At 39.0% G+C, this 26,647-nt stretch overlaps 1 protein-coding gene across 1 annotated transcript in view; it reads right to left on the reverse strand.

Moving 5' to 3' along the window:
* Nucleotides 1-4,401: 4,401 nt before the first annotated feature.
* adcy1a (adenylate cyclase 1a) overlaps nucleotides 4,402-26,647 on the reverse strand; it is a 57,717-nt gene continuing 35,471 nt past the window's right edge. Inside the window, exons 10-20 of the mRNA XM_059498925.1 lie at nucleotides 25,887-25,984; nucleotides 25,639-25,723; nucleotides 22,742-22,831; nucleotides 22,302-22,555; nucleotides 21,869-21,995; nucleotides 20,530-20,646; nucleotides 10,400-10,546; nucleotides 10,168-10,266; nucleotides 8,884-8,998; nucleotides 7,343-7,467; nucleotides 4,402-7,262 (exon numbers count right to left, since the gene is read on the reverse strand). Coding sequence (XP_059354908.1) covers nucleotides 6,954-7,262; nucleotides 7,343-7,467; nucleotides 8,884-8,998; nucleotides 10,168-10,266; nucleotides 10,400-10,546; nucleotides 20,530-20,646; nucleotides 21,869-21,995; nucleotides 22,302-22,555; nucleotides 22,742-22,831; nucleotides 25,639-25,723; nucleotides 25,887-25,984 — 1,566 coding nt within the window. The 3' untranslated portion in view covers nucleotides 4,402-6,953. The remainder of the gene's footprint in view (nucleotides 7,263-7,342; nucleotides 7,468-8,883; nucleotides 8,999-10,167; nucleotides 10,267-10,399; nucleotides 10,547-20,529; nucleotides 20,647-21,868; nucleotides 21,996-22,301; nucleotides 22,556-22,741; nucleotides 22,832-25,638; nucleotides 25,724-25,886; nucleotides 25,985-26,647) is intronic.

Below are 26,647 nucleotides of genomic sequence, written 5' to 3' on the forward strand. Positions count from 1 at the left end.
ATTATTTTAATTTAAATTATACATTATATAATTTATTCCTGTGATGGCAAAGCTGAATTTGCAGCAGTCATTATTCCAGTTTTTAGTGTCTCATGATCCAGAAACATTTCTTATTATCAATGTTGAAACCAGTTGTGCTGCTTCTTTGTGGAAACTGTGGTACTTTTTTTCAGGGTAATTTATAGAATTAAATGTATAATTTATAGAAATTTCAAAACATTATTTGAAAAAAAAAAATATATTTTTTTTTTGTAACAGCATAAATGTGTTTACTGCAATTCTGAATTCAAGGCATCCTTGCTGAATGAAAGTATTTCTTTCAGAAAAAAGAATCTTACTAACTTCTAGTAGGCCTAACTTTTTTTTTTTTTTTTGAGAACATCCGTAGATTTCTGTGGAAAGGATTTAAGTATAGTAAAACATGGCATTACTGATAACAATAAGAAAAAGTTGGCAAACCAGAGCTTCAAAAATAGAAAGAAAAAGAATTAATCTCAATAACAGTGAAATTTTTAAAATAGCCAAAATATTCATTAAACAAACATGAAACCTTTGATGAACGACACTTCTTTTTTTCTTTTTTTTTCTTCAGAAATCTGTTTATGAAAATTTGCAAGTGTAGATTCCATTTCATCCTTTATCCTTTTATTCCTTTATGTTTCAAACTTTTTACAGCCATAATCCATTGCTTTATTTGTTTAAAGGCATAAAAGGACTCAACAAACTAATTTTTGAAATAGTGATAAAGAGTCACCATAAAATACTTCCCTCCTGCTAGCAAGCTCTTACTACAGTATAAAGAATGCAATTTCTTCATATTTACTGCTGTGATCCCCATAAAACATTCCATTTTGATGACAATGACCTCTCATGCCACATAGTTCTCTGATTATTTCTGATTACCTGCATCAGTAAAATCTTACAACTAAAAGTCTTATAGCTAATGCTTAAATGTAATTATAAGTCATGCTTTTTGTTGGTGGTAGTAAAGTGGATTGATGATCTGCCAAGAGCCCATTACACTGCGACCTGCTGTGCAGAACTCATCGTATTCTGAAATGAATGGTGGAGTCTGTACTGCTGCTATTTTGGTGTCTTTCATGTTGCCGAGTTTGAGCTTGTTAATCCATCCAACTTAATTTCATTGTTTGAGAGTGTGATTGATGATACAGATTGCACATTCTAACATGGAGACACCGCCGAAAGCCTTCATTGTATTTTTAGGGCAATCTGGAAAGTGTGGCACATTTCACAAAAGGAGTAAAATGCCTTTTTTAACAAATGGCCTGTGAGGGGAGGGGGGGGGGGTAAAGGAACATTCAGTTTCATTATTTGCAAACATGGGAATGTTACTTTTATTATTACTTTTAATATAAAAATTCTTTGAACATTTTGAAAAAAGTGGTAACCTTGACAAACGTCCAGATAACCTTGAATAAACTTTCTGTTCATGTTACTGGATGAATGGTTATTAATAACTTTGAGAGAACCTTGCTAGAATGTAAGTCAAGGTTCTCTGTTACTAAGATTTGCAACAATTTGTCCAAAACCCTGATTTATCTTCTTTTGTTAAATAATAATAATAATAATAATAAAATAATATTATTAATATAAATACACTAAATATTAAATAAAAACATTTATAATACAAAAACTTGGTTAGAATTGGAAACAGGGTTGCAAAATTTAGTCAGCTTTGGGAGGTTGAAATGCTAGTAACTTTATCAGTAACTTTTGCAGCATGGTTGAAGAGTTTAAACCAAACATAAATAACAGTAAAAATATTGTTTACTGCAATTCAATGTGTATCAATTTAATTAAGTTTAAGATTAATTGTTGGTTTCAGTCCAGAAGTCAAGATGGGCCAAAATCCCCATTTTAAATGTTTAAAACTAGAACTTTAAATCTCATATGAAACTCATTTATTATGCAAAGAACCTGTTCAGCATTTCAGCAGAGATTAATATGAACTCTAATTACCACAATCAGTACTTGACAGTTTTAGTTGTGTGTGTTTTATGATCTTAAAATAGAGCCATGGATTGTGTAAAATCATAATATACACTTTCATCAGTGCACGCAAACCATAACAAATCCAGTCTTGGGCATCCTCTCAGATATGCTGTCCATACTGAATAACCTTGTACTGAATGCCTGAAAGCTGTGTGTGTGCTAACTCAAAGTGGAAATTGATCATTAGCCCCACGCTGATCTGAGGCCATCTTATCCAATCAAGAAGCCTCATCATTGTGATCCCAACAGCAGATGGGTTTGAAGTGTGCAAGCTGATGACCTGTTAGCGCTGCTGTTTATCTTGGTATGTCAGCCATAAAAAAAGTCATGAGTCATTTCCTCCCCGCAGGTAATAAACACTCCTACGCCTTACTCATCAGCATGTACACGGAGTACGAACACATCTTCATTTAGCAGGAATCGTTTACAGTTTCCATTAAGAGGGGACCGACGGTTAAAAAGGAGGAAAAACATGTTCTGGCAGGGCCGTTGATGGGAGGAAAAATGGAAGTGAGCGAGAGCATCTTCGTACGAAAGTCATTGTGAGCGCTGAATACTGAGCACTGTGCTGGAGGGCAGAGATTATCATTTTGAGAGATGAGGAAAGGAATGGGCTTGGTTAAGAAATGGAAAAGCAAGCCCAGGCCTGATCTGACACTTCTACAGTATGTAAGCTACAGGACAAACTGGAGATTTTCCATAAGCAAAGCTCCTTGTTAACTCACAATAGGTTCAATAGGCAGGGCTGATTATTCCATTGCGTATAGTGGCACAGGTAATTCAGCAGGGATAGTTCACACACACACACACACACACACACACACAAATTCTGTCATAATTTTCTCACCCTCATGCGGTAAGTGGGGACATGTGCTGTAGGGTAGGGTCACATGCACCAGTTTTTTGAGTTAGAGAAGACATGATTAGTACTTATATACTACTATACTATATATAAATAAGCGATACTTCACCCAAAATTGAAAATTATGCCATCATTTAGTTCCAAACCTGTATGAGTTTCTTCCTTCCACTGAACACAAAAGAAGATATTTTCAAGAATGTTGGCAACCAGACAGTTGCACTTCTATAGTGTGAATAAAAATATTATGGAAGTCAATGGCTACGTGCAACTGTTTGGTTGCCAACATTCTTCAAAATATCTTCTTTTGTGCTGAGTGGAAGAACGAAACTCACACAGGTTTGGAACAAGAGGAGGCTGAGTATATGATGACAGAATTTTCATTCTTGGGTGAACTTTAAGCTGTGGAAGCGAACTTACATTCAAATCCTGCATCAATGTTCTGATTTATAAAAACGGTCTTTGATGCAGAAAAGTGCTCAGTGCCTTTTCAGGTTCTAAACAGGTGTTCGCACTTTTCCTTGTGGCAGGGAGTCGGAGTACTGCAGGAACTTGGAAATCTAAGAGACTTCTTTTGTATTCCACAGAAAGTGCAGGTTTAGGACAATAGGTTGAGTAAATAAATACACAAATTTCATTTTGAGGTGAAATTCATTTTGCAGTCATATGGCGTCTATTTACTTATTTTTCCTCTGTTGTTGGGTAGGGTAGTATGGTTTATACCACAAGATGCAGGGTAATGTCAAGCTGACACTATGTAAAGTTTAAGAGTGAGGTTTGACCTTATTGACCAGGATATGATAACCATTGACTAAAGTTACGAGCGTGGGTCATGCTGAAAGGTTCATCCATCCTGACACCCTGATGTGATTGTGTATACAGTATCTAAGTTTCTCTCTCATAAATAACATTTGCAAGTTGTGTCCAGCAAATGTGTCACATCCTGTATATTTGCTACTTACACATGCCAGCCTGATAAAACTTATTTGTTTTCCCTTGTTCTCTAAAATGCTTAGGAACGGGCACATCCTGTATATGAAAAAACACAGATCCCGGTCTGAAAACCGTGGAAATATGCAGAAAAGAGAAGTGGGACAATAGGCCGGATCTACGGCAGTTCCTAAAGCCTCAATGTTCTGAAGCACTGCAGTTTTATTTTCACACATTAATCTAATGCAAATACCCAGGCATGAAAACCTGGACATTTGTGGGATAAGAAACTGGTTTTCCATCTCAAAAAAATTAAATGAAACATTAAATGAAATTTTTTTTTATTTCTTTTATTTTGTGGTTTTCAATCAAATCAAATAAATAACAGAAACAAAAGAGAAGAAAAAGAAAATAAAATGAAAAAAATATTTGAATCTTCCTTGTTTCCCCCAGTTGTTTTTTTTTTCCAGTTAAACAATGTCATAACTCTCAGGTCATTCACTCTCACAATCAGTTCATAGATTGACGTCTCCTTATTCAATGTCAAGGCCACGTCTATGACTGCACAACCATTGCAAACAGCACGCAGAAGCCCCACGTCGTCTCTTATTGTTATTTTATTCCTGAACAGTGCAAACACAAGTATAAAAGATCTCAATACGAAATTTACATTCACATAGAACCATCGCAATAAATACATTGGAACCCCAAAAAGAGCACAGATATTACAAATCATCATTAAAATACTCTTTTCGTTTACTCTACAATATATTTAATACATACAATAATTTTGACCCGTATCAAATATGAAAATATCTAATCAACATGAAAATCTATTCTATGATTTTACTGTGCACACTTTATGCATTATTAGTTAATATATTATTCATGTTCATAACAGCAGTAAGTTAGGCCACTGTAGTCAAAATAGATTATATTAAGCCATATCAAATAAATCCATTTAGCTGTTTGGCTACATTTGTTGGATCATAAAATCTGAAATATTCAGTGATACAATAAGCATTTTGGCATTTGGCATTCATATTCATTAAATAAATACCAAAAATGTACATAGATGAAACTCGAATGAACAGCTCCTTACTTTACGTTAATAAATATGTGAAATTCCGTATATGTTAAATGAAGCCTAATGCAGCGAAAAAATATATATAATCAGAGAGATCATTCCTGAAAACATAGCTTAATTAAACGTTGAAAAATAAAAAAGGAATAGTCCATTTGCGAGTCAGTATTGAGCCCCATGTGGTTCAATCAGTCCATATTAGAGTAAAGTTCAAAATGGAACCGAATGCACACAATGTCGCAGAGTTGCACTATAAAAGAACACCGTTTGATATGTTGGTAACCGTATGTTTTGGCAGATTTTCCAAAAGATACACTTTCTCTAACAGACCCTGGATAAAAGGGCAGTCACTTCAAGAGCTTGACAAGGCGCCAATGCTACAAAACTCCCAGAAAGCTTTCCCCACAGCACCACACATGGACCAGGTAAGCAGATATGCCAAAGGATGAAAAAAAAGATGTTTCGGTTCATCGAGGCCTTTATTCTGGGCTCATGCTGTGCTACTAAAGCATGCCTCGCAACATATCTTCAACACTTGGTTTTCTTTTTGCATTAGGCATGCATTATAGACACAAATCAGTTATCAAATAGAGCGACGTGACAGAATTACAGCATGCTGAGAGGGACATGCAGAATGGCATGCTTGAAGCCAAACTTCATTAGCTAGGCATCATGGGAAATCTATCAAAGATACGTGCAGTAATAGTACATAAAGAAAATCAAAAGATCATTCTGAAATCTGAAATGAGGCTCGTGAGGCTTTCCCAACTGAGAGCAATTTGAGATGTTTGCATGCTCTGAAACAGATGCACTAAAATCCAGATGTTTAACCTAAGATCTAGACAGCACATGACACATCCAGCACTAAAATATCATGCATTTTCAACCGCTGGTGAAGATCATTCCGCAAGCACAGTGAGAGATGCTACTGTTGATAGGAGAATCTGAAAGCGAAGTGCCACTTAGAAAAACCTCAGACAAAATATATGTGGAATAAATGTATATTAAGCAATTTGATCACACACTGGAAGCCAATTTGGTTGCTTTTTGTGAATAGTATTATCAGTGACAGCCTCGATTGTGCTGACTTCTCGATTGTATCGATATTTCATGTCCTTTGCGCTTATTAAACACAATGGGAACGGTTGTCATGTTATTCCTGGAAAGGATTTCCCAGAGAGCAAAGGGCAGCAGCAAGTGCATACAGATGTTTTGTCCAAGCACCAAGTGCATACAAACATCACATACAGGAAAACTGTGCTGATTCAACCCACGCAAAGTTAAACATTTACCCACGTCACAGACCCGACCGACTTTCTGTAAATGATTACAAAACAGGATAGTGTTAGCATTCACTAGTAAATCATTGCAGTCTCTGATTCACTACGGTTGTTTAGAATTTCTACATCTTTCTCTCTTTCTCTCTGCAACCACAGACGAGTGCCTGAAAACTGAAGAGCTGGGAATAACTTTGCTATCATCTGTAAACCCGTGACGTGTTCTTCATGTAAACAATTTCTTCAAAGCAAATCTCAATATGAGGAACCATCTTTTCCTTTGTCTTTGTGGGAAAAACCGGACACGTGTTCTGTCGTCTCAGAAACTGCCCTGACTCAGTCTCGTACAAAATACAGCGCTGTTATAAACAAAATGTTTGGTCCTCGCCACTCACATGTTCAAAATATTAATCGCCGTGGCATCTCTTGACATTTTCAGATGCAAGATAACACATGCACACAGACACACACTCTTACACACACACTGAGTATGTGTCTCCTCGGCTGGTGTGAAGCTGCCTTTTGCAGTAGATCGCATGCTCCCGTTGAGGAGACCCTGATATCCTGTTGGTCGGGGAAGACTCATTAAAATACACGCATACGCACACGGAAAGACATACATGCTTATTATGTACTTGCATGAAGGGGAGAGGGCCTTTCTCGGTTTGGCACGTTTGAATGTTTCTCTCCTCAGTTTTTCATCTTACTTCCTACCTTGTGCTCCTTTCCCTCCCTGCCTATGATGTACTAATGCATCGATTGACCACCATAAAACCAGTCTTCTTGGCGATCACACCTCCATCTCCATGTCGACGGAAACAGAGGGCAGGTACATAATGCTGTTGTTTGGGGTGCTAACATGCCCTATGGTGTGACTTTTCACCCCGTAGCTGCTGACAGCAGGCGCTGATCCCAGTTTGGTCCGGATGCAGGGGCTTGACACACGCTTGGGGCTCTTGGGTCGCATGTGCTGCCCAGCTTGCGCGGTTTGGCCCTCCAGAAAGTAGGTGAGCATTTGACCTTTGCCCTTCACGCTGACCTGGCCACGACACTGGAAGTGATAATAACCAGAGAGTAGGTGGAAGACATCCTCAGTAACCTGGGATGATGAGGCAAAAAATGTCAGATTAGTTTGGAGTGGCATGCTGGTTTATTAAAATTATGGTGGGTTTTTTTTACCTGTATTTTTCCCTGAATGCCAGTGCTGTCCATTCTGCTGGCGACATTGACTGTGTTTCCCCAGATGTCATACTGAGGCCTGCGAGCCCCGATTACGCCGGCAACCACTGGTCCCACATTGATTCCTGATCAAGGAATTAACAAAAATGATTAAGTAATCAGATTTAACATCCCTTTATCTGTTTTTTTTTTCCATGCAAAATAGATTCTGTTAAGAAAATTGGTGATGGTTAGACTCTTTTAATGGACTTAAGGTCTTTTATGCTCACCAAGTGTACATATATTTGATTAAAAATACAGTAAAACTGTGAAATATTGCATTATTTATCTTGGTCTGGAGGTATCAAAATACACACACGTTTGTTTTTTTTGAAAAGTGGGGACATCCCATAGGCGTAATGGTTTTTATACGTCCTCATAAGTCACCCTCTCCTTTTAATACCTGTATCATACCCATGTCATTATACAGAGTTGAGTCCTGGTATGTCACAAAAACAAGAGCACACACATACACACACACACACAGACACACAAACACACACACACACACACACACACACACACACACACACACACACACACACACACACACACACATAAACTACAAAAGAAATACTGTAAAAACAGTATTATTATGAAATAATAATACAATTTTAAATATCTGTTATGTATTTTAATATATTATACATTTCTGAAAGATTCTTCAGAAATCATTCTAATAGGCTGATTTGCTGTTTAAGAATAAATTTATAATATTAACATAAATATAAATGCCTTTACTCTCACTTTTTGATTAATGAATTGCATCCTTGCTCAATAAAAAAATATTAATAAATAAATAAAATAAAGATTTAATTAAATAAAAACAGGTAGTGTGGCATTGAAACAGGACAGTAGTGTATATATAATTTAATCTTATTTTTCCTGACTATGTGGCCTTAGTTATATCAGCCTGAAAAAAAAAATGTGTTTCAGAGGTGGAGAAAGCTATTACATTTTGTCATTAGTATATTGTAAAATTCCTTCTCTAACTGCAATTTATATTTTGCAAATGTGGCTTGTCAAGCGCCTTAAAAATCTAATTACAGATTGCTCATTTGAGCCAGTTTTACAGGATTGTGCCAGTTCTGTCTGTAATAATGATTTGTAGCAGGTGTGTTTTTTTGAACAGGTCCCTCTGCTAAACCTTCATTAAAAAATATATAATAATAAAAAAAAAAAAAAAAAATCTACTCAGCAACTAGAGGCTATCAGAGCTGAAGGGATGGATATTATATTAACATTAACAGCAGCGTACCACTAATGCTTTAATAGAGAGGTGTTTAAATTCATGACAGAAAGGTTTTGCATTTTGTAAAGAAGTGGGTATGAAGTGTAGCTTGTTCATGCATGTGTGTATAAATGTATGTAATCCGTTCCCTACAAAGTTACGCTCAGGACATCCTACTGGATGCGGGATGTCCGGCACAATGTCCACACTCAATGACGTATTTCCTCCACTTATATAGAAGCACACATATGGCTTTAACAAGATCACTCACCAACTCGAAGCACAAAGTCATTGTAGGACTGGTAGTTGATCGCATCCAGTACGTCAAACATCTCAATGGCGAAATCAGCCACTGTGCACAGTTGCACAGAAATGGACTTCTTTACCTATTCAGGGTGAACAGAGAGAAAACAGAAAGACTTCATTCATATACTACCACCTTTTGTTGTGAAATGATGATAATAAACAGAATAATTTTTTTGATGATTTTAGGATCAAAATATGTAAATATTTATTCAACAATTTGTCTCCTCTTTGTGTCTCCACATCAGCGTAGCACCATTTTGAAGAATATGAGCTGACCGCAGGCAGCTTACGCTCTTCTGTGTCAGCCGTGACATAGGATGCGCTATTTTCTTTCAAATCAAAGTGTAAATATATGTAGAAAACATATATAAAGTAAATAAAGTCATTATTTTTGTTTTATTCACGTATAAAACGTATTCTCATCGCTCATCGTTATGGTTGAATAACTGATGGCAGATGGAGTATTCTGACGATGTCTTTCATACTTTTCTGTACCTTGACAGTGTAACTTACTTAAGCAGTCTATGGGACAGTCTCAAGCCTCCTGGTATTCATCCAAAATATCTTACATTGTGTTCCTAAGATGGACAAAGCTTTTACAGGTTTGGAATGAAATGGGGGTAAGTGATTAATGACAAAATTTTCATTTTGGAGTGGAGTATCCCTTTAATGCTCTTATTTTTCAAGATTTTACAAGGACAATTATACACCGATAAATACACACAAGGACTAAATTGACTAATTTTAATTGTTGACTTTAAAAATATCTAAACATCCTTAAAATAAATGTACTCAAGAAACAGAATTGTGTATCTTTAGATAAACTTAAATATTAAATTTATACTTAAATGAATTTAATTAAAACTTTAAAAATAAAGTTGCTCTTTTAACTTTGTATTCTGTTTCTTGAGCAGCAAATCAGCACATTAGAATGATGTATGAAGGACCTTGTGACACTGAAGACTGGAGTAATGATGAACAGATTTTTCTAATAGTAATAATATTTCACAATATTACAGTTTTACTGTATTTTTGATCAAATAAATCCAGCCCCGGTAGAAATACTTAAATAAATAAATAAAAATGACAAATATTACCGACCCCAAACTTTAGAAAAGTGCATTCTCTAAAATCAAGCATTTTTGCTCCTCAAATAATCTTGTTTTAAAGTCATTTAAATAATTTTACTGAAAAATTAGGCAAAAATTAATATTGAGAAAATGATTTCTCCAAATCACACTCTGTGTACCTTGGATCCCGCAGTGGGGACGAGTCCGACTGCAGCCATGTATGTACTGCCAATCGTTTTGATCTTCTCAATGTCTCTGTAGCATTGCTTATCCATCAGCTACAAACAGAAAGAGAAAGAGAAAGAGAGATAGTGTGAGAGAGAAATAATTTAAGCCTAGAGTGGGATTAAGGTAACTCAGACACTGAGCCAAAACATACATATCTTGGGCTGGGAGACAATAAATTCTCACCGCATCAATGTCGGCAATGATCTCGTTTAGCAGCCGGAGGCATTCCACACCCATGTTGTTTCCATCCAGCTCAATGTAGAAGTCATTAAAGTTGGGGATGGAGGCGAACAGGACACCCACCTGAGAGTAAGACTGATAATACAGGTCCTGTAAAACAGTGAAAGAGCAGTAAGGAAAGAGCCATGAGACCCTCGGGATGATATCACTGATCCAGGCTGAGCTGGAAATATAACAGCCGTTAGAGAAGGTAAGCCTACTGTAATTAGTCACGACACACAACATGCATGAACTGGACAAGTTGACTTTGGTCAAAGCTAAACCTGCTAGCGATATTAAAAGGTAGAGTATATTAGACTGTCCTGTCCATCTAAAATCAATGAGACAACTACATCCCAGTGGTTTACATAAGATAGGGCTTCTCTTGCTCTTCTGAAATAGAAGGATTTGATTTACTATGTAGACATATTGGCCACGTACACACTGCAAGGTTTTGGGAGTGACAACCACATTTAAATACAGATATGACTCCATTTAATTATCATTCTACAGTATATGTATGGAGTATAGGAGTCACTCCCAAAATTATTATTTGGACATAACCATAGCTACAATTTGGTGTCTTATGGCTGTAAACAGGAAACATTGCACCAAAAGATTAATATAACTGTGCATTTTTGTTTACCAAACTAATATAAAAATTTACATGCATGTATGATTATACTCTGACTAGTTTGTCAATAAAAAAGTCATTTTGATTTAGTTTTAGTCAGTCTATTGACTAAAATGTCATTTAGTTTTAGTCATTTTTTAGTAATCTGAACTGTTTTTAGTTTTAGTCGACTAAATATCATAAGATTTTAGTCAACTAAATCTACAGTAAATTTAGCCATCTAAAATCTAATGGGTTTTGTCGAGTGCATTTATTAAGCATTTCTCTAAGATTTCCCTACTCATTATATAGGTTTGATATTAAGGTTCCTCTTCAGGAACTCGAGCTGCGTCGAAATGCTATGGGCAATGCCTTCTGCGTGACCACGCTGTGAATCAAATGTGTAATCAGCTCGATAGAAAGACAAGACGTAATATGTGGGTGATTTTATTGACCAGAAAGCTTAAAGGCACGTGCGGCAGTGCCTGCGTCAGCCTTCTGTTTCAGTCTCAATCTGTGTTGTGAGTCTTATTTACTGTTGTCTATCCAGTTACACAATCATAATAGGCTCCATCATGCCCAAGGCAAAAGGAAAGAAAAGAGATAAAGAGGAGGGCGAGGCCGAGTCGCGCTATAAATTGTGTGTTCCTCCCTGCCCACATTACATCACGAGCAGGCATACACACAGTCTATGCGTGGCTATGCGTGTGAGCGGAGCATGCACAGTCAGCTCTCGAGGGTTCTCTGGGTTCGGAAGCCTGCACTGCAGCTACTTCCTCCCAGAGTTGAGGCTCGATGCTTCGCCTGTTTTCCTCTGACGAGGTTGACGTGGAGAATGTCGATGAGGTCTCACCCCCTCTATCACCCCAGCATGAGGAGCTGCTGGAGGTGGTGACTTGTGCAGTAGCCCAATTAAAAATCAACAGGCCCGCCGAGAGTCAAACCGACCCGCAGCAAAGCAAGCTGGATGAATGCTTCCTGCGGTCAAGGCCACCACCTTCATGCAGGGGCCTGTCGACCTCGACACCTCGGTGTGGGCTAAGCCTTTTTCGGCCCGCCTCTTCATCCCTAATTCTGATTACTATGGAAATGTGGCAGGGTTGATTGACACGGTTACAGGGCAATGCCCTGGGTTGAACAGATGCTAGCCAGCTATCTGTCCCCTGGCGCGGCATCATCCTTGAAGGTTTCGGCGCTTCGTACTACGTCAGGGCTGGTGGGCAAGGGGTAAGCGGCAACAGGTCAGGCCGGTGCTACAGGCCTGTCTGTGTTACAGGCATACCAGGCAGAGCTGCTTAAGGAGCTAGATAAGGGTGAGGAGCTTAACTACATCGCAGAGTTGAGAACTGCTGATCTCGCTCTCCACACCAACAAGGAGACCGCTCATACCATTGGGTGGTGGTGGCTCAAGAGCAAGGGAGTTATCCCGAGGGGGAACCCACTTCGAACTATCAATGTTACGCGGCGATGCATCCATGCCTTAGACATGTGGAAGAATCCTTGGTTCTTGAACCAGGGTCCGTGCTGGGAGATCCTTCTCACAGTGTAACGATAGCAATGGACGAGTCCCTCACTGGCTGGGGTGCGGTCATGAGTGGCCACCCTGCCTGTGGTCTGTGGAGTGGTCGCCATCTGACATGGCATATCAATTGTCTGGAGATGCTGGCCATGTATCGAGCATTAAAACACTTCCTCCCAGATCTGAGAGGTTAGCACTCGTTAGCTTGTCATTAGCGTTAGCTTGTCATTAGCTTGTCATTAGCGTTTTCATTCGAACCTATCGCTGTTTTCTTTTCTCCTCTCCTCTCTCTCGCTCCAGTTTTTCACAAGTTCATCAAACAACTGCAGTAAGAATATTTCATCAAGCACGGTGAGTAATGGCTTCCCCTGCTATTGTTATTTGCACCTCTTGCCACATGTACAGTTTATCTATCTCTGTCGCAGATGAGGGATTCACATGTGATAAAGGCAGGGGAATAGTTAGGCTGACAGAGAAGATTTCAGAATTAGAGACATGCATTCAAACTTTAATTGAGGACAGTAAGAATGTTAGGGCTCTAGATATGGCTTTAAATGCATCTAGCTCAGGGATTCCTGTACATTGTTTGGTTCCGGCAACAGAGCCCCTGCAGCAGGGCAACTGGTTGACAGTGAGGTAGCGTAGTCATGGGTCAAAACACCGCTCTTCTGTTCCGATCAAAACATTAAACAGGTTCTCCCCACTCAGTGATGCACCCACTGAGAAACCTGATGAAAGTGCTCTAGTTATTGGTGATTCTATTGTACGGAACGTGTATATAGAGACACCAGCCACCATAGTCAATTGTTTACCGGGAGCCAAGAGCGCCTGACATCTTGGCAAATTTAAAAGTGCTGGCTAATGCTAAACGTAAATACAGTAAGATTGTTATTCATGCCGACGCTAATGATGTTCGACTTCGCCAGTCGGAGATCACTAAAAATAACATTAAAGAGGTGTGTGAACTTCCAAGCACGATGTCAGACACTGTAATATGCTCTGGTCCCCTCCCTGCTTACCGTGGTGACAAGATGCATAGCAGATTGTCATCACTCAATGGCTGGATGTCTAATTCAATTGGACAAGCTGTTGGGGCAGACCTGACCTGTTGAAAAGAGATGGTCTTCATCCCTCCTGGGGTGGCGCCACTCTTCTCTCTAGAAATAATAATCTTAGAGTTTATACTTGACTAACTTGGGCCCAGGTCAGGAAGCAGACAGACTGGCTAAACCGACCGTCTGCTAGCTGCCTCACGTCACAGAGTTCAGCTAATTTTCAGCACATAGAGACTCTTTCAACTAGATATCACACTATAGAGACTGTGTCTGTTCCCCGAACTAGAAAATACAAAAAACGTCCAAACCAAGTTAAGATTAACAATTTAATTGAGGTTCAACAAATAAAAAACAGATGCAATTTGGATAAACAAATGATAAAGCTTGGCTTATTGAATATCAGATCCCTTTCTACGAAAACACTTTTTGTAAATAATATGATCACTGATCATAATATGGATGTGCTCTGTTTGACAGAAACCTGGCTAAAACCTGATGATTACATTATTTTAAATGAGTCCACCCCCCAAGATTACTGATAGAAACATGAGCCACGTCTAAAAGGCAAAGGGCGAGGTGTTGCTTCAATTTATAACAACGTTTTCAGGATTTCTTAAAGTATAACTCATTTGAAGTAATGGTGCTTCATATAACATTATCCAGAGAAACAAATGTTAATGATAAATCCCCTGTTATGTTTGTACTGGCTACTGTATACAGGCCACCAGAGCACCATACAGACTTTATTAAAGAGTTTGGTGATTTTACACCCGAGTTAGTTCTGGTTGCAGATAAAATTTTAATAGTTGTTGATTTTAATATCCATGTTGATAATGAAAAAGATGCATTGGGATCAGCATTTATAGACATTCTGAACTCTATTGGGGTTAGACAACACGTTTCAGGACCTACTCATTGTCGAAATCATACTCTAGATTTAATACTGTCACATGGAATTGATGTTGATAGTGTTGAAATGCAGACAAGTAATGATATCTCAGATAATTATTTAGTTTTGTGCTAACTTCATATAGCCAAAATTGTAAATTCTACTTCTTGTTACAAGTATGGAAGAACCATCACTTCTACCACAAAAGATTGCTTTTTAAGTTATCTTCCTGTTGTATCCAAATTCCTTAGCATATCCAAAACCTCAGAACAACTTGATGATGTAACAGAAACTATGGACTCTCTCTTTTCTAGCACTTTAAATACAGTTGCTCCTCTACGCTAAGGGAAGGTTAAGGAAAACAGTTTGACACCATGGTATAATGAGCAAACTCGCACCCTAAAGAGAGCAGCCCGAAAAATGGAGCGCAGCTGGAGGAAAACAAAACTAGAGGTATTTCGTATTGCTTGGCGGGAAAGTAACATATCCTACAGAAAAGCATTAAAAACTGCTAGATCCGATTACTTTTCTTCTCTTTTAGAAGAAAACAAACATAACCCAAGGTATTTATTCAATACAGTGGCTAAATTAACGAAAAATAAAGCCTCAACAAGTGTTGACATTTCCCAACACCACAGAAGTAATGACTTTATGAACTACTTTACTTCTAAAATCAATACTATTAGAGATAAAATTGCAACCATTCAGCCGTCAGCTACAGTATCGCATCAGACAGTGCACTATAGACCCCCTGAGGAACAGTTCCACTCATTCTCTACTATAGGAGAGGAAGAATTGTATAAACTTGTTAAATCATCTAAACCAACAACATGTATGTTAGACCCTATACCATCTAAGCTCCTAAAAGAGGTGCTTCAGGAGTCATAGATCCTCTTCTGACTATTAATAATTCCTCATTGTCATTAGGATATGTCCCCAAAACCTTCAAACTGGCTGTTATTAAGCCTCTCATCAAAAAAACCACAACTCGACCCCAAAGAACTAGTTAATTATAGACCAATCTCGAATCTCCCTTTTCTGTCCAAGATACTAGAAAAGGTGGTATCCTCACAATTATATTCCTTCTTAGAGAAAAATGGTATATGTGAGGATTTCCAGTCAGGATTTAGACCGTATCATAGTACTGAGACTGCTCTCCTTAGAGTTACAAATGATCTGCTCTTATCATCTGATCGTGGGTGTATTTCTCTATTAGTTTTATTGGATCTTAGTGCTGGGTTTGACACAATTGACCACAACATTCTTTTGGATAGACTTGAACACTTTGTTGGCATTAATGGAAGTGCATTAGCATGGTTTAAATCGTACTTATATGACTGCCATCAGTTCGTAGCAGTTAATGAAGATGTATCATATCGATCACAAGTGCAGTATGGAGTACCTCAAGGCTCAGTACTAGGGCCACTACTCTTCACGCTTTATATGTTCCCCTTGGGAGATATCATCAGGAAACATGGTGTTAGCTTTCACTGTTATGCTGATGATACCCAGCTCTATATTTCTTCACGGCCCGGTGAAACACACCAATTTGAAAAACTAATGGAATGCATAGTCGATATAAAAACTGGATGACGAGTAATTTCTTACTGCTAAATTCTGTAAAAACAGAGGTGTTAATTATAGGACCTAAAAACTCTGCTTGTAATACGCTAGAACACTGTCTAAGACTTGATGGTTGCTCTGTCAATTCTTCGTCATCAGTTAGGCACCTAGGTGTGCTATTTGATTGCAATCTTTCCTTAGAAAGCCACGTTTCTAGCATTTGTAAAACTGAATTTTTCCATCTCAAAAATATATCAAAATTACGGCCTATGCTCTCAATGTCAAATGCAGAAATGTTAATCCATGCATTTATGTCCTCAAGGTTAGATTATTGTAATGCTTTATTGGGTGGTTGTTCTGCATGCTTAGTAAACAAACTACAGCTAGTCCTAAATGCAGCAGCAAGAGTTCTTACTAGAACCAGGAAGTATGACCATATTAGCCCGGTCCTGTCAACATTGCACTGGCTCTCTATCAAACATTGTATAGATTTTAAAATATTGCTTATTACTTATAAAGCCCTGAATGGTTTAGCACCTCAGTATTTAAATGAGCTCCTTTTACCTTATAATCCTCTACGTCCGCTACATTCTCAAAACTCAATTTGATAATATTGATAATTTGATAATACCTAGAATATCGAAATCAACTGCGGGCGGCAGATCCTTTTCCTATTTGGCGCCTAAACTCTGGAATAACCTACCTAACATTGTTTGGGTGGCAGACACACTCTTGCAGTTTAAATCTAGATTTAAAGACCCATCTCTTTAACCTGGCTTACACATAACATACTAATATGCTTTTAATATCCAAATGCGTTAAAGGATTTTTAGGCTCCATTAATTAGGTAAACCGGAACCGGGAACACTTCCCATAACACCCGATGTACTTGCTACATCATTAAAAGAATGGCATCTATGCTAATATTAGTCTGTTTCTCTCTTATTCCGAGGTCACCGTAGCCACCAGATCCAGTCTGTATCCAGATCAGAGTGTCACTGCAGTCACCCGGATCCAGTTTGTATCCAGACCAGATGGTGGATCAGCACCTAGAAAGGACCTCTACTGCCCTGAAAGACAGCGGAGACCAGGACAACTAGAGCCCCAGATACAGATCCCCTGAAAAGACCTTGTGTCAGAGTACCACCAGGACAAGACCATAGGAAACAGATGATTCTTCTGCACAATCTGACTTTGCTGCAGCCTGGAATTGAACTACTGGTTTCGTCTGGTCAGAGGAGAACTGGCCCTCCAACTGAGCTTGGTTTCTCCCAAGGTTTTTTTCTCCATTCTGTCACCGATGGAGTTTCGGTTCCTTGCTACTGTCGCCTCTGGCTTGCTTAGTTGCGGTCACTTCATCTACAGCGATATCATTGACTTGATTGCAAATAAATGCACAGACACTATTTAACTGAACAGAGATGACATCACTGAATTCAATGATGAACTGCCTTTAACTGTCATTTTGCATTATTGACACACTGTTTTCCTAATGAATGTTGTTCATTTGCTTTGACGCAATGTATTTTGTTTAATGCGCTATATAAATAAAGGTGACTTTACTTGACTTGACTTGACAACACATCAGTGGTCTCTTAATTAGTGTCACTGCAGTCACCCGTTTTTTTTCAGAAAAGGATCTGAAAAGGAAAAGGATCTGCCGCCCGCAGTTGATTTCACCACCACCCCGAGTTGGTGAAGCAGATATGGAGAGTTTTTGGCAAGGCTCAGGTGGACCTTTTTGCTTCTCAGGAGACATCGCAATGTCCTCTCTGGTTCTCTCTAGTTCATCCAGCTCCTCTGGGACTGGACGCTATGGTACAGACTTGGCTGAGGCGTCGTCTGTAAGCTTTTCCCCCGATCGCTCTGCTCCCGGTAGTTCTGGCAAGAGTAAGCCGGGACAGGGTTCAGCTGTTATTAGTATCCCCGTTCTGGCTGGGCAGAGTATGGTTCTCAGATCTGATCTCACTCTTTAATGGCTCACCATGGGAGATTCCAGTCAGGACAGATCTACTCTCACAGGTGCAGGGTATGATAATTCACCCTTGCCCGGAGTTGTGGAAACTGTGGGTGTGGCCCCTGACGGGGCACAACTCATAGCATCCGGTCTCTCAACTGAGGTTGTTGAGACCCTACTCCAATCCAGAGCTCCCTCAACGAGGAAACTGTACGCCATGAGGTGGAAACTCTTCAGCTCATGGTGCAAAGACTGCCAGCTTGACCCAGCTAACTGCCCAGTTGGTACAGTTCTGGAGTTTCTATATGCCAGGTTCTCTGCAGGGTTGACCCACTCCAACTTAAAAGTTTACGTGGTGGCCATTGCGGCCTACAATGTCCCCCTCGGTGGCCAGTCAGTGGGAAGACCGCCCCTACTGACACGTTTCCTCCGCGGTGCGCTAAGGCTGAGGCCCCCAGTATGGTCCTGTGTTCCCCACTGGGACTTGGTTGTGGTGTTAGAGGCTCTCTGTAAAGCTCAATTCGAGCCGATTCAGGAGATATCAGATCGACATCTGACTTTAAAGACTGTTGGCAATTACTTCTATGAAGAGAGTTGGAGACCTTCAGGCCCTCTCAGTGGCCCCTACTCATCTTGACTTTTAACCCGGGGTAGCCAAAGCATTTCTATACCCTCGTGCGGGTCATGTTCCTAAGGTTCCCACAACCGATAGTGCTGCAGGCCTTCTGCCCTCCTCCCTTCCGGGAACCCAACCAGAAGAAGCTTAACTGTATGTGTCCAGTTCTAGCGCTGGACACATCCATCCACAGAGCTGCCTTGTGGAGAAGGACAGATCAACTGCTTGTGTGCCATGGTCCTCCGAAGAGGGGTCTACCTGCAACTAAGCAGACCCTCAGCCGGTGGATAGTTAAGGCTATCAACCTGGCCTATGAGTCCTCTCACCTCCCCTCGCCGATGGGAGTCAAGGCTCACCTTAGATTCCTGGTCAATGACGTCACCCGCCTATGACATTTTGTTTTTCCATTGGGCTGATTACACTTGATTCAGAGCATGGTCACGCAGAGGGCGTTCCCCATAGCGTTTCGAAGCAGCGGCTCGTTCCCTCGAGGAACCATGGTTACATACACAACCTGAGACGTTTTATCATAATACCTAGACACTGATTTAACTGCGGTGACACACAGCATGACTTTATGTTAAAATGAAATAAAACCACTTCTTATAAAGAACAAGAACATGGTCTTCTTTTTAATGAAATACCAATGATAGGATAATTATGCAATCTTTATAGCAACTTGTTTACTATATACTTCATTCTTTCAAGCAGATGTAACTATTTCTATAAATAATTGTAGAAAAAAATTTAGGGCTATTAAAGTTTTTCAGTCAAGAGCAGTGCATGATTTTCTGTCTTTCTTTTGTTACTTGATTTACATCAGTGACTTGGACAATAGCAAATAAATTAGGCTGCTATCCCTTTAAAACCAAATTCACAGCTGCAAAGGATGCAATGTACTGATATAAGTTCTCCCTACTGTTTACATTCAGACGTAATCAACTGTGTTTACGTGTTATTCTTTTTTGTGTGTGTGTGTGTGTAATTCTCTGTTCATGCTATGCGAAAGAGTACTCATGCACTTTGTGACACACTTTCTGTGTATGCTTCAGTGTCTGCGCTTAAAAAAAATGGGACCGAATTGAGCTCTCTCTTCTGTCGCCAGATTTATCCATATATCTGCTCTTCTCTTACTACCTCATATTGAACTTTTTGAACGTTTTATGCGACGTGCAGCAAGTGTATGTTAGCTTATGTCCCTTCCAGTTTATATGTAGGATACGCATCTAACCTCTGAACCACGCAGATTCGTTCTGAATAAATCTCTTCCCAAATCGTCCCTCCCTTACATTGTCATCTCGTTTTTTTTAGTTGACGAAAATGTCAATAGATTTACGTAGTAGTTTTTGTCATTTAAAAAGAGTTTTAGTTCATTATCATCTCGTCATCTGTGAAAACAATTTTGTTGACGGAAATTATTTGTCTACGAAATTAACACTGTTCACAATTCACAAGTTCACGAATCCAGGTGGAGTGGCTGAGCATTTACACTACACACAATCACAATGTTATCTCATTTGCATGATCAAAACACATGCTATCATCAAAGCATCTTATCTGACCTCTCACCCAATTGGCAGCTGGATCATAACAACAATGCCATAAAGTGGTTACTGGGAACTACAACAAATGAGATTTACTGTACATTATTAGACAGAATGAATTTAAACCTGACCTGGTTTATTTTCTTAATAAATGTTTATGGTCATATTGTGCTTATCTGTGCACATCTTTTCTGAAGAAAGTATGTATTTATTAGTTGCTTAGTAATGTGTCACATTATTGTAAGTAATTTGTAAGTGTATGTGTAAGTTATGTAAGTAAATTGGTATCTCATGTTGTCTTTAGGGTTATTCTATGTGATCTGTAAATTAAATCTGACCATGTTTCGCGGGTTGGACAGCAGAAAGTGTTGAGCTACATGTGCAGGCAGAAGGTTAAAGAGAATCCTTTTATTGTCCAACTTCACTCTCTCCATGTCATCTCTGTCCTCCTCAGCCTGTGGACAAAAACCCACAAATTGACATGAATTCACTACATACTCATAGTACAGTTACTGGAGATTTTAGACTGAGTTTAGTAATCAAAATACTTTGTGTTTGTATAAAATAATATTCTGAAAACAAAACATCCACTAGAAGGCACTGCTGCTGTGGAAATAGCTTGCTTTCACAGTGCTGATGATGCTTAATATTTAGTGCTTTCTTTTGTGTATGAATCCTCTCAAAACAAGAAAAATATGGAAGGGGGAGCAACAGACATATCAATATTTTTACAGTCTAAAAAAAGAAGTTGAAAAAAACTATTTAGTGTTTTCTGTAGAAAATATACACTACTTTTCAGAAGTTTGGGGACTTTTTATAAAATAACTTAATATTTTATTCAGCGAGGATTCATTAAGTGACAGTAAAGACGTTCATAGTATGTTACAAAAGATTAATATTTCTGATAAATGCTTTTCTTTTGAACTTCCTAAGAATCTCTGAAAAATTTTAGCATAGTTTTACACAAAAATATAAGCAGCACAACTGTTTTCAACATTGATAATAATAAGAAATGTTTCTAAAACACCAAATCAGCATATTAGAATGATTTCTGAAGGACCATGTGACACATTTTAAAATAATATATTCAAATAGAAAAATAAATTACGTTTACAATTTATATTATTTTACAGCACTGTTGCTACTGTATTTTTTTATAAAAAAAAAAATCTGCCTTGTTGAGCAGAAGAGCAGGAAACGACACCTAACTTTTGAACAGTATTGTGTGTGTGTTATTTTGTAGTATTTCTTTTACATTATTATTATTATAACTATAATATCCGGTTAAACTAAATTCAGTCAAATATTGTCCACACTTGTAATTTTTTAGCGTAATATGCAACAGCTATCAATAAATAGCTAGTGGACGATCTATGGGCATGTTGCCTGAATCTGTGGAGTTTTTTTTTTTTTTTTTTTTTTTGCATTTTCTGAACTGATTTTGGGGGAACAATTCTGTCAAATGGACTATGGAATATGTTACACAGAGCTGAAAAACACAAGTTTACAAGGAGCAAAAGGATGCACAGAACTGTATAAATCCAAGTCAAGTTTTGCTCACAAAGATTCTGTGTGAGCCCGTTCATATGATGCATTCTAAAACTACACACACACACACACACACACACAAAGAAACAAAAAACTCCAATGTTTGCATACACATACAGGTGCACTCACCTGGGTGGCCCAGAGGTAGTCCAGTCTGAGTTTGAGGTCCAGTTGTCTGCAGTGAAGCACTAGAGCTCCAGAAAACAACAGCATTGCCAGAACCGGGTCATAGCCATGTGTGTGAAAGAATCCACCTCTACACACACACACACACACATGACACTCATCAGATAATAAGATAAGAAAATATTCAGACTTTTGATCGTAAAAAATTTCTTCAAGATTTTAAATTAATATTTTAATAATTGAATTACACTTTTGCATATTCACAGTTTTCTGATGTTGTAATGTCATTAAATGCAGGTAAACAAAATATTTCATTTTTGTTTATGATTATATTATTTTTAATATCTTTTAATCAACTCTCAAACCACAGCTTGGGAAACCCTGTGATAATCAAACTATACGCACTCCTATAACTTTTGTGTTTTGCTTGACTCACCCTATGGCCTTCCGGTAGCCGCTGGTCTCCATGACGACAGTGTGGAGGATGTTGAGAAGGAGAAGCAGGAGAATCTTGGGTAGTGATGACACACGGAGGTACAGAGCCACAGAGAGCGACGCCATCACACATGATAAAAATACATACGGAGTGTATTTGCACACCCCGGAGCCCACGCCGGTCCTGTTGACTGTGACAACTGTCACCATGGAGATATTAGAATTCCCCTCCAGTGACCACGGTACACATTCCACCTGTAGGTACAGCAACACATACACATTCAAGACAAGAAAAATCTGAAATCTGAAAGAAACTAATACATAAACACACATTCGGAAGTTAAATAAAGGTAGTATATATATTTTTCTCAGTGTGTATTCTATGAGCATCACCCTCAGTCATACAATTGTTACTCTCTTCTACTGAACACACACACTCACCACACACCCCTGGGTCACGGAGTACATCAGCAGCACCAGAAACCCGCACAGGACCATTCTGATCTGCAGGGTCAGGCAGTCAGGAGAGCACTGAGAACAGACAAAGATAGGAGAGAGCAATCAGCAAACCTCAAGAACAAATCCACACAAACAACTAGAGTTGGACATTTCTTGAAAAAAATTACTTCTATGATGCTAGGGTGCTGTGGGTGGTTGCTAGGTGGTGCTACGGTGTTCTGGATGGTTGTTGGTCAGTGGATGGTCAATGGATGGTCAATGGTACTAAGTTGCTCTGGGTGGTTTTTAAGGTGTTGCTATGTGACTGTTAGGTGGTGCTACAGTGTTCTGGATGGTTTCTAGGTGGTGTTATCTTTTTCTAGCTTGTTATTAAAGCTTTGTGGCTTTTAGGTGGTGCCGGGTTGCTCTGTGTGATTGTTAGGTGATGGCAAGGCGTTCTTGGTGGTTGCTAGTTGGTGCCAGAAGGTTATGGATGGTTGCTTGGTGTTGTCATGTGGTTGCTTAGATGTTCTGTTTAGATGTTACTGCAGGTGATGGCAGGCCAATCTAAGTGGTTTCTAAAGTGTTGCTAGTATGGTTTGTAGGTAGGGTGCTCTTGGTAATTGTTAGGTTGATGCTCTGTTTACTGCAAAGTTTCTACAGTGTTGTTCTGGATTATTGCTGGGTGGTGTTTTGGGTGGTTGCTGGAGTCTTGCTATTTTCCTGCTAGGGTGCTCTGAGAAGTTGTTAGGTGATGGCAGGGCTCTCTGGGTGGATACTAGGTGCCACTGTGGTGTTCTGAGTAGTTGCTACTTAGCTTTTAGTTGCTAGGTTATTTGTAGGGTGTTCTGGATGGTTATTAGGTGGTACTAGGTGGGAGGTTGCTATGGTATTGTTATGTGGCTGTTTAGTTGATAGGTGATTGCAGGGCATTCTGGGTGGTTGCTAGATGGTACTAGGGAGTTATAGGTGGTTACTAGGGTATTTGTAGGGTGTTGGGGATGTTATTAGGGGGGGCTATGATGCTCCGAGTGGTTGTAGGGTGTTGCTAAGGTGTTCTGGATGGTTCTGTTCAGAGAAGTTTCAATGTTCTGGATGGTTGCTAGAGTACTCTGGTACAACTTTTCCAATGGGGCTGGTGCCAGATTTGGAACCGGTGGTTGGCCTAGACTGGCACTCGTTCAGAACCGGTTCACGTTTCCACTGGCAGGGAGCAGAACCCTCTATGTCACCAATCTGTGACTGGAATCACTGTTATCTGTTATCTCTTGATCTGTTATCTCTTGCGGAAAAAGAGATATCTTCTGCTGTCCACTGCTGAACTGACATTTTTAATTGTTGTTGTTAATGTTGTTGTTGATGTTAACTCTGACAACTTTTAAATATATGCTTATGTGAGATTGTTCTAGCAAACCGATCGGTGTATGGCATCAAAGTACTGCAATTCAAAAGCCTAAAGAGTCGTATGCTCTCCAATTGCTTTTGCTGTACTGTGATTTCATATGCCGACTGGTCTGTGCAGTGCCGATACATCACGGACAAGCCTAATGGCTTCTTTCAAACTACGGTCTGTAGTGGAAACTCTGCTTACTGATGTCATAAGGGCCTTTCACACAGCAGGAATCTTTTCATAGTACCAGAACTAATTGTGGAACTACCCACTTTTGGGCGTTTTCGCACAGCAGTAACTAGGTGCGATTTTAGTACCGGACTGCCTTTTTCGAGAACCAAATTAGCTCCTACTCCAGAGCAGGGTCTAACCAGCACAACTGGTACTAACCATGATGTAAGTACACATTGATTGGCCAGATGCATTTGAAAACGCCCTCACCCGCCATGATTTAAAATGCTGTGTAACATTCTGAAAAAATTGTGTCAACTTATTTTGCAAGTATGATAAACAGCGATAAATATACAGACGCAGAAGTGCAGGCACTTGTGGCAAATGTAGCACTGCCAGTAATGGTTGGAGATTCTTAATCCTCCTTTCCATTCTTTCAATCGTTTTATGTATACAGTACATCGACATTCCATTATTATCCATTATTGTGAAACCCACGAGACACAACAAAAACACAGCTCCATTCACAGTGTCCTCCATCCTCCTGTTGTTAATGTTATTCTTTTTTATTAACGCTGTTAAACGCCGCACACAAATGACATCGCTGTCGACCGGCTTACGTCACGGTCGGTGCAAATGCAACCCTTTAAATGGTACTTGGAAATAGTTTGTGCAAAATCGTGCCACTACTTTATTACTGTACATTTAGTTCTGGAACTAAAGCGGTGCGAAAGACTCCCTTGTTTGAGACCAGCAAGGTATCAGGGCCGGTTCAGAACCAGGATCAGGGGCCCGGCCCATGATTTTTTTGAGTGGAAAAGCAATGCCTGGTTTCCAATTGGGCTCCGGTTCCAGCACCAGCCCCTGTGGAAAAGAGGTATGGGTCATTCTTAGGGTGTTGCTCCATTGTTGCTAGGATGTTGTGGATGGTTCCTAGTAGGGTGGGGAAAAATATTGATTCTCATGATTCTCTTTTCAATGATTCTGAACTGATTCTGAACACTTCAGAATCGATTCTGAGCTTGGTTTTTTTCCTGCATATGGCATGTATGTGCACTAGACTAAAGACAATCGCGGCGAGCTTCATTGCACAGGATATGTGCTGTGAGACACGTGCGCATTGCTTGACAGTGTGCTTCCACCTGCCGTTTTACTTAAAGTTTTACTTTAGAAATGCTTTCATTTATGCCGTTTGGAATGCAGTATGTATCAAATCTCATGTACTGAAAGAAAAATACATTCGTACAGTATAAAAATCATTATGCCTTTGGATAGTCCACAAAAAAAACTGTGTGTTTGTGTGTTTGTGTGTGTGTGTGTGTGCATGTGTGTGCGTTACCTGCACATGAGTGATGTGAAGGTACATCACACTTGCCATGTGGAAACATAAACAGAGAACCAGCAGAATCACAACCAGAAGACCTCTGCAGCAAGAGAAAGAGAGCGAGAAAGAGAGAGGATGTTATAAACATATGTTGTGTGATGCACCTGAGCATGTAAAATTATCAATTTAGTGTGTCTGGCAAAAAAAGAAAAAAAGGGTGTTTTATATTGATATGTCAGGAATTGTGTTTGTGATTTACATACTGAGGAAAGATGAGAAAATAGACCACTGCAAAAAATGAAGTGAGGACAAGCGAGATAACCACCGCACTGATGAAGGCATCGTCATACACTTGCTGATACTGTGTGACAGAGAGAGAGACAGAGACAATTTGATAGGTTGTAGCAATCAGTTTTTCTACAGTACATGTGTAAAGGTGTTTCTTTGGCTACTGTATGGGCACCCTAAAACATGTTTTCCTGCACCATCATGCTTGAATGTCATTTCCACCATATTTAAAATCACCATTTATTTTGTGATGAAATGACAATGATGGAAAGTTTTTATTAAATTTTTTTGATAAAAGGGTGAGACTTTTGTCTTGCTATGGCTAATTTTACAACTAGCATCCTAAACACACACAATTAAATACATCTTTTCACAAAATTTGACAAAATTGCAGCTTGATTGAAAATAAAAACATTACAAAAAATGTTCTGTTCTGTTCAAATGATATTAATACATTTTCTTAGTTTTATTACATCTTATATTTCATTTGCGCTCTTCACTAACACTGTTGTTTCCTTGGTAACAAATAACCCTTTTTTTGTTGGCTGTGATAAAAATTATGCCACACTTGAGGGAGAGTTTGAGTAAAAATAAATAATTTTCAAACAATAAGTTGTTTATTATGTAATAATTCATTCAGTTATATTATCAGAATTTTTTTAATGTCATACTATTTTTAAAGATATTTTTAATACTGAAAGTCTGGGACTTAAAAAAAACTGTTAAATCTACAGGC

This window comes from Carassius carassius, chromosome 18 (assembly GCF_963082965.1).
Source record: "Carassius carassius chromosome 18, fCarCar2.1, whole genome shotgun sequence".
Lineage (NCBI taxonomy): Eukaryota > Metazoa > Chordata > Actinopteri > Cypriniformes > Cyprinidae > Carassius > Carassius carassius.